The sequence below is a fragment of the Sceloporus occidentalis genome, unplaced genomic scaffold, assembly GCF_023333645.1.
Source record: "Sceloporus occidentalis isolate IW3139 unplaced genomic scaffold, rSceOcc1.0.p SCAF_26, whole genome shotgun sequence".
NCBI classification, from domain to species: domain Eukaryota; kingdom Metazoa; phylum Chordata; class Lepidosauria; order Squamata; family Phrynosomatidae; genus Sceloporus; species Sceloporus occidentalis.
In genome coordinates, this window is record NW_028317006.1 from 10,946,522 (window position 1) to 10,955,832 (window position 9,311).

General features: G+C 42.0%; 1 protein-coding gene across 3 annotated transcripts; it reads left to right on the forward strand.

Annotated features, from left to right (window-relative positions):
- Positions 1 to 301: 301 nt before the first annotated feature.
- On the forward strand, positions 302 to 6,890 carry LOC149300151 (max dimerization protein 1). 3 transcript variants are annotated; one of them, XM_089485678.1, is made up of 6 exons: positions 302 to 374; positions 1,878 to 1,974; positions 5,197 to 5,226; positions 6,000 to 6,114; positions 6,199 to 6,358; positions 6,697 to 6,890. In XM_089485678.1, the coding sequence occupies exons 1-6, from the start codon at positions 302 to 304 to the stop codon at positions 6,888 to 6,890; spliced, it is 669 nt and encodes a 222-aa protein (XP_089341804.1). The 3 variants fall into 3 exon arrangements, with proteins under 3 accessions (XP_089341804.1, XP_089341805.1, XP_089341806.1); XM_089485679.1 differs by having other exon boundaries at positions 6,700 to 6,890; XM_089485680.1 differs by lacking the exon at positions 5,197 to 5,226.
- Positions 6,891 to 9,311: the final 2,421 nt, after the last annotated feature.

Sequence of the window (9,311 nt, forward strand, 5' to 3'; positions counted from 1 at the left end):
GGTTGGGTTGACCGAGGCGTGTCTGTCAGGAGCCAAAACAACAATCGCTGCGCTTCCCCGGGATACTAGGTTACGGTGGTACGGCAGCTCCTGAGCACACGGAGAGGAAGCGGATAGTCAGGGGCAGCCGAAATACACACCGTGCCCACACTAGGCCACAGCGCCTTAATAATCTCTATTCCCGGCCGGTGACAAACACGACCCCCCTCCTCTCTGTCATCTGTTCCTGTGGCCTCCGCGCTCCCCGTGTATCCCCAGACTGTCTCTTACCCGGTCTCCTCCTCCTCCTTGGTGCTGGAAAATGGCGGCCTCGGTCTGTGTCAACATCCAGATGCTGTTGGAGGCGGCCGAGTATCTGGAGCGGAGGGAGAGAGGTGAGAGTGAGTGTATCTCCCGTGTGAGCCGAGCCTGCAGCGGTACATTCAGTGCGCCGGTCATATGTGCGGGGACGGTGCCGTGTGTGCGGATGTCTCTCACCTAAACATATACAGACATATGACAGTGTATGTGCCGGCAACATATACAGACATATGACAGTGTATGTGCCGGCAGACAAACGCTGCATGCGCTTATACGGGCTTCAAACGGTTTGTCTTCAAATCAAGCCTGTTTACATACACCGCTATAGGTGATACATTTTTAGATCGTCTGCAGATGTCTGTTCTTGCTGTGTATCCCAGTATGCATGCATGTATGTATGCATGTGTGTGTATCTATATCCTATTATGTGTTGTCTGTCTGTGTGTATGTATATATATATATCTCATAGCTGTATACCGGTATTAGTGCTGCAGCTGAAGTCAATTCCATCTTTTTTTCATCTGCCCTTTTTTTTCCCAACCAGCCATGATATGCATTATAGGTGTAGTTTATTATGTATATATGTTGCATATTCTATATATATATATATATATATGTGTGTGTGTGTTGTATGAGTAGCCTTTCCAGAGTAGTGGATACTGTGCTGATGAGGCTGTTGGGGAAGCAGGTGTCGTGTCGTGTTGTGTGGTTGTGAGCGGCACCTTCGCCCGTCGGCAGGGATCTGACGGCTGTTATGATGGTGATAGAGCGAATAGTTCACATGGTGCATGGAAACGGAGCCTGTCCTCCATGCTGTCTCCGGAGCCGCACCGACAAATAGAAGCACTTCTAAAAATAGAGGTCATTTGCATGCAAAAAGACTAATATTGTGAAGCCTCTTTAGGGGGTCACCAAGCATAGACTCCCTATATATATATCTATATATATATATATATATATATATATATAGTATATATAACAGGCAAATAACATCTTTTTCTCCTCTAAGCATCGCCATTAACGTATTATTTTTACATCTATATAGCACCAGTACACAGTGGGGGAAGACATTATGTTTTATAATTAACCCTAGCATGCCTACTGTACAGTCATATTAGCAATTCTATGTAAAGATCTGGTTGTCGAGGGGTTAAATGAGCCTTACCACAAACGTTCTAGTAACGGGGGTGTATTTCTTAAAATCAAATAAATAAAGCTTAATTGCGCACGCAGCGTATCATGTGCATGTGTTCTGCCTGCTGGCTCTGTGAGTCTTTGGAGGGTCGCTGCACACCGCCGTGGTTAAGCATGCGCCGCCGCTGCCTGTGCAGGTGAGAGTACCGTGCATTCCCGCAGCAGCCTGGTGAATAGCGGCAGTTTGTCGCAGATCTACCTAAATGATTGTTCTGTATTTACATTTATTTGCAGAATATTGGGGATCGTTGTTTTTTTCCTTTAAAATCTGTTCTTTAACACTTCGCGTGCCAGGGAGCTGAGCACTGTAGTCGCAGAGCTGTCATTCGGAAGGAATGCTGTACCAGTGTAATGCTCACGTTACGTGTTTGTTCTGCTCTTAGAAGCCGAGCATGGTTATGCCTCCATGATGCCTTACAACAGCAAGGAGAGAGAGAACGTGAAGAGGAAAAGCAAGTCGAAAAAGAGCAGCAGTAGCAGGTAGGAGCAATAATAATAATAAATAATAATAATTGATTAATAATAATAAGGCTGTGTCGCTTCACACATACCGTGCACACGCGACGCGGGGAAGGCTGCGGATCCCGTGTGGATTAAGGACTTCTTCAGGTGCAGAGAGGAACCTCTCGTGGATCTGTTGGTATTCATATGCTGCATTATGCGACCAAACGGATGGGGGCCACAAAACCACTACGCAGAGCATGGCGCCAATGACTACATCATCGCAACTGGTGTACGGAAAACATATTAAGCACGTGTCACACTCAAACACGTGCAAGGGTCAGGGGACCATGTTATTTTTGCTCTAGGTTTTGCATGCAGAATGCTCATCAGGACTGAGCAGAGCGACGCGAGCCAACAAGAATGCGGTCATGGCAGCCAATGGGAGTCCTTTAAATGTCCCGGCGTTTCGGATGTCTCCAGATTAATTTCCATGTTCAGTAGAAACACGATATAAACCATTAGCCCTGGCAGCTACTCGCTTCCGAAAACACCCTCCACGGCATATGTTGGAATCCCACAGGACTTTTTTTTTTTCACTGAATCTATAACATCGGCCAAAGGGGGAAATGTAAATATTATGGTTGGGCTTCTGGAACTATTTCTAGTAACGTTTAATGTGTTGGAGTTGTAACTATTTAGGTGCACGGATCGCTTTGATTTGCGGGACGCCCGAGTCATAACTTGTGTGTCGGGTGAATCATTGGTGCGGATTTTACTCCGTTACTCATGTCTGCTCCCCATGCGTGTTCATGTTTGTGCACATGACAAAACACATACAATGACGTGGAACGCTGGCTGGGGAAACACATGATTGGGACATTGCTTCTTCCTCCCCGACTTGTGTCATTTCCTCCCTGTGGCCGCTGGTAAAATAAGTCTGTCTAAGGCATTTGTGTGATCGCATTCACTTCATTGTGCTGGGAAACAAAGGGGGGGATCTGCCAACAGATTTTAACAGTTCAAGAAAACGATTTATTGATCTTTAACCAGACCAGAAATATCTCCAGGCGTCAATAGCTATTGTTTCGGTGGGATGAAAAATGACTATGATGGGAACTAAGAGGCCCCCCCCCCATTGTTTATTGATTCCAGATTAGCAATACTTTCATAAATTAAAAGCCAAGCCTGGCTGTACAGAAAAGACACAAAACACACATTTCTCACAATAAATCAGCTTTTGTTTTCTGTTGTCGGGTGCATCCAGCCTACAAAAGCTATAGTGTTAAGGTATACGCTATATGTGGCTATATATAGTCTACACATATATATATATATATATATATATATATATATATATATATATGTTAAATCAGATCAAAGTGCTGCTTTCTAGATGCATGTTTTTAACAGTAAATATGAACACATGAAGCATGTTACAGATAAAGAGGAAAATGTCAGTGTGTTTTAGGTTCTTGATGTAGAGGGTTTGTTGCATTTTCTTCCCTGCCGTGAGAAAAGCTTTAGCAATGCAGTGAAAGGGTTAACCCATGAAGCGTGCACACCTTGCATGGTGCCGTCATGGCGCCAAAGAGTAATGGGCGACACAGGACACCTTTATAGTGGGATAGAACGGTGACGCTTAATCGTGTAAAAAATACCATGAAGATGCTCCGTACATAGAGAGATAATGATGATGAAGAATTAACCCCGTGTAGTCTCTTTCCATACAAGGTGTCTGCAGAAGGTTGTTTATATGTTATAATCGCTCATCTCGCCAAACATGGTTCACCGGAGACCTTCCATTTTTGGAGGTGTTTACAAGGTCATTGATTAGACTTGACCCATTTTGCCCTTGCAACCCCCTCCCCAAATATCTTAAATATGGCGTAGCGTCTTTGTCGCCAGCTCTCTGGTTAGTGTAGTTTCTGAGTATAGTTTGCTATCTTTTATGAGCATATCTTAACATCTTATTGCCCCCCATACACACGTACCGGTACCATGTTGTGGAAATAGAAGGCATTAACTCACCACGTTCCAGCGATCCCGGGACGCGTTTAGATATACCCCCGGTCTGTGTATTCCTGGAGACAGAATATGCCTCGTGTATTTTGTAGCCATTTTGATGGATATTTTGCCAAAATACATCCATTATATGTATATGTGGGGGGTTCGCAATGCTTTCTTGTGTTCTTGTCTGGACATGTTTCTTGCTATTCGTGGTGTTCTTTTCTGTTTGCGCACTCGTTGCCTATGCTTTTGAATGCTGGTTTAGGGTCTTCTTGCAGCTTCTATTGTTCTGCACTTCCTATTTGTGTGTTCAGGGTAACATTTTATGAGAAATCTTCACCTACCTCCACATCTGTATGGAAACTGATAACAGCTGCATCCTAAAGCTGACCGTGCTCGTCATTTTGTTGTATATGTATATATGTGTGTGGGTGTGTGCATATGTGTGTGTGTGTATGTATATATATATATATATATATATATATATATATATATATATATATATGTGTGTGTATATATATATATATATATATATATATATATATATATATGTATATATATATATATATGTATACACTTATACAAAAGCAGGCCTTATGTATTAATTTGCTCCTGAAATTCTTACATTAGTCATTTTTGTCATCCTGTTTCAAGCCAACAACCAATTTTCCTAATGTTACGATATCACTTCACCACCTGAGCAGGTCACACCTTAATGACGGCAACCCCCATAAATTGTCTTTCTTGAAGACTTTTCCTCTTACCAATTACTAAATGCTTACAGCCAGCCTCCCTCCTCTCTATCGCTCTATTGACCCCTGAGGTCGGTGAAGCTCCACCATGTGTCTATGAGAATCAAATTGGATTCTTGTCAATAACCTTTCGGCTCCCTCTACACCCATTAATCTGTCTACAATTGCTTTATTCATCTTTAAACAGGGAGGCTTATTAAAATACAATTTTATGTATGTGAACAAAATAAAAATGTAGGAAATAAACTAGTTTTAATAGCGGTTGCTCGGCAACCACCACTGGATACAGCTGCAATGTCTTCCAAACTTCTGTGCAGCTGGACCAAACCATTGTGCCCTAAGCAGCGGGGGCAAACGTGTTTTGGATCTACAAGGCCTACAGTCTGGCACACTGTCATTTGCAAACAGAGATGTACTTAATATTTAAATTAGGGTTCATTTGCTGGGCTAATATTAGAAGGGAGGATGTGACTAATATATCGATTATTTTGCATTTCAGGTCAACCCACAATGAAATGGAGAAAAACAGGTACGTCTGGTGACTTCATATAATTCAGTTCCATGTACCTTATTTATTTGTTTACTACGGTTAATCTACTTTATTTCCAGCCACTACCTATGTGACACCTAAGTACGGAATAATCCACCCATATAACTGTAGGTCGAGAAACCGGTTACTATAAACCAGTTTGGTTTTTGAGTCACCATTGGCCGCGTGAAGACTTCAAGAGAGGAATTTCATTCTTCCTCGTGTGCCTCATTCCTTAACACTGCTGTAATTGGGGATTTCCGGGGATTCTGGGTTCTGGGGACACCCTTATACTCTAAATCTAGAGATCGAACTCAATACTTTAATGGATCCAGTACACCAACAAGTGTGATACATTGTTAAAGGTTCATGATTGGACGTCAGTGTAGGGCTCCAATAAACTTCATAGTGTTTTAGTTGCAAACCATAGGGTTTAGGAATTTCCATCTGATTATATATCATATTTCACTCTTCCCCAGGGCACGCTTTTGTGTTAGTATACTGTGTATCAACCAAAATGTTGATATAGTAATAAATGTTTATGATAAATCCGTCTTGCAGACGCCAGATGCCTAAGAATTTTCTTTAAAAAAAGAAAAAGGTCTGACTTGAATATTTGGGCTGTTATGTAATTGTACAACCCATCAGAATGTAGATACTGATCTCTGTGTTTATTTTCTCAAGCGGTATCCTGCGGAAGTTCTTATTTACTTCTAATGTTGTTACGTAGACCGAATAGGCTTTTAATATTGTTTTTTTTCTCTCTCGTTCAGGCGAGCACATTTAAGATTGTGTCTAGAAAAGCTAAAAGTATTGGTGCCTCTTGGTCCAGAATCCAATAGACATACCACGTTAAGCCTGCTAACCAGAGCAAAATTGCACATAAAGGTGAGCCAGGAGTACGTCCGTCTAATGCTTATTATCCCGTTCATACGCAAATTCTTAGTCATTCTTTTTGGTTTTGTTTTGTAGAAACTTGAAGATTGTGACAAACGGTCGCAGCACCAAATCGATCAGTTGCAGCGAGAGCAGCGACACCTAAAAAGGCAGCTAGAAAAATTTGGGGTGGAAAGGATACGCATGGACAGTATAGGATCCGCTGTGTCTTCAGACAGGTCGGATTCCGACAGAGGTAGGAGAAAAACCGTGACTTTAGATCTTACTAGCGATAAGTATAGATTGGGGGGGGGGGGTTGGGAGAAAACTTACATTGGACTCCATAAACTATAACATCGCGCTCCACATTAAAGGAGAACCATTAATCTATAACACAGGTCAGGTGACAGGGTTTTTCTTTCTTATAATTGCATTCTTAGTAACCATACAATTATTAAAAAGCTCTGTGTCACCTGACTGTAGTCTTACAGGGCGTTACAGTTGTGTCTGGGGGAGGGTTGTGGAAACTATAGTCCGCAACAGCTTAGTGCTAAAAGATACTTTGCTAACGGCATCTAATACCTGTCTTCACAGAAGAGATCGATGTGGACGTTGAAAGCACAGACTTTTTAACCGCAGACCTGGACTGGAGCAGCAGCAGCAGCAGCGTCAGTGACTTGGACGAGAGAGGCAGTATGCAAAGCCTGTGCAGTGATGAAGGCTACTCCAGCGCGGGCATTAAAAGGATACAACTTCAGGACAATCCCAAAGCCACCATCTCTCTATAAGCCGCCAGTCACACAAGGTGAGGGGGGATTCACACATCCCAGCAGTTCTCCCCCTGCCCCCCCGGTTCTCGCACATCAGATACTGTCTTATCTTGCAACTGCTTTCACAACGTAATCTTGCACGTGAATTTCCCCCACTCAGACTTTCTCCCAGGTCTTGTTCTTTACCCCTTCCCCAAAGCTCCTGAGAAGTATGGTGCTTGCAGTTTACATTGTAGATGATATGCTATCCCATTAGCCAGTACTTCTACAGGAGCCTACATTCCAGCAACACAATGAAGCACTCAATGGGAAATATATATATATATATATATATATATATATATATATATATATATGGCAGATGGTGTGTAATGCAGTAAAGTGGGGGACACCACAACACATCTGTACCCATTAGAAATGGCCTAACACGATGGCTTTTGGTATGTCTCCCAGCAACACCAAAACATTTGTTTCTCTCTCGTCACATGGGACTCCCATTTGGAAATGGTATGAAGGATTATGTCAAAAGCCTCTTGCGTTACTGCAAGACCTCCGTTTACAGCTCCTGTAACATCCAATCAGAAGCCACCAGGAAGCTATGGATAAGACACTGTGTCTCTATTCAGGGGTTCTAGCGTAAATATTGAGAATGCTGCTAATGTTATTTTTTTTTCACAAAATTGTGCTTTTTGTTGCACTGATCCCAGCACAGTCTAAAATAACAAAGCTGGAGCCTCTTGGCTTCTTTTGGGGATTTATAAAGCCTCCTGTTAGTTTTTTTGTTTGTTTGTTTGTTTTGTTATTGGCGTCTTGCTTAATGTTGATAAGATGTATGTATGAGTTATTACATCCTCATTTATGGGCCATTCTGAATATTTTTGTATGATTTCATGTTCCTAGCAGTATATTATTTCCCTCCCACCAGCAGAGGTCTGCGTATTTGTAATATGTAGTTAAGGGGTAAATTAGGTTCGGGATTCAAGGACCCCATGAAGCAGTGCAGCTCTTGCTTTATTTGGTAGGCAGAATCTTAGTTTAATTGATTATATGCCAGAAATACAATACCCTCAGCACTACAAACCTTGTTTTTTCGTAAACCTAAAACTTGGTTGAGATATTTCTAAGCAGTGTTTTGGGCACTTTATCATCAGCATACCTGGGGACCTCCCAGCATAGGTCACTTGGAGCTTTCCCTCTTCTGGGGGAGTGGCTTTGAGAGGGGCACAGCCAGTGTGCTCACAGTAGGAGGGGAAATGGGCGGGGAGTGGGTGTGATCAAGCAGCATTCCTCTGCTCGGAGAAAGAGGAACTTGACCAGGAGAGCCAGGGAAGCAGCACTTCACCCTGAGACTCCAGGTCAAACCCAGAGAGTTCCCAGGTATGATCTTCAGTAACTAAACCCAAACTCCCCATAGTGTCATTCATCTGGAACTTGTGAATTATCCCAGGCTGAAACCCATCGAAGTATTTGTATTTTGCTTACTAGTTAATGGTACAATCATTTTATTTTCCTACCTCAGAGAGGGATGAACAAGAATAACTCTGAAGGAACATATATGATGACTGGTTTATCTTTTACTTTGCTTAATTGTATTTTAGTTGTAGCCTGTTCCGCAAAAAGTGGGCCTGTGTGGCATACTTAGTATACCCTTTTAATTACTTTACGTTTGACTACTGTTCACAATCCAATATTCAGTGTTATCAGGAGCTAAACCTCTGCGGATCCATAAGTCTTAGGAAGCCATAGAGACATTGAAGCAATAACGTGAAGCATTGAGTTAGCGAATCTGGTGACATCACTGCAAAATTCTGAACCGAGTTAGGGACCCAGCTCCTGAACTAAATGAACAACTTTATTTTGTTCTTCCTACAAACCACAAAATGCATGGGGTTTTATTTGGGTGATTTTGCCCCCTATCCCCCAAAGTGGATGATTTTTAATTGTAACAATCCCATCTTATCCCTGAGACACTGGCTACATTTTATGATTATTATTATTTTTAGAATTGTGTATGATAGTGATGGTTAACTAGCACTGCAGGACTCTGGGTATCGATCATAAATCACCCTTTTACTTGTGTTCAGTATCTCCAGCCCACCGCAGTAACTACAGACATTGAGCTAAAAAAGAGGGTGCTAAACGGCGTGATATTCAGCACAAGCAGAAAGGGCTTAAGCAAATACTAATTGAGGACAGACTGCACCCTGATAACAGGTTTCCATCATTTCAGGGAAAACCGATTTACATAACGGGGTTTGAATTGTTTTGAGAGTCATGCCCATGGGTCCTCAAATATATATTTATTTTTGTTGCTTTCTCCCCCACTTGTTTCTTTTTTTTGTTTTTGTTGCTTGTTTTTTTTGTTATTGTTATTAGAGAAATTCCTCCTGCTAAAAAGTTTTTCTACCTTTATAAAAAGAGAAATGTAAGTTCTCCTAT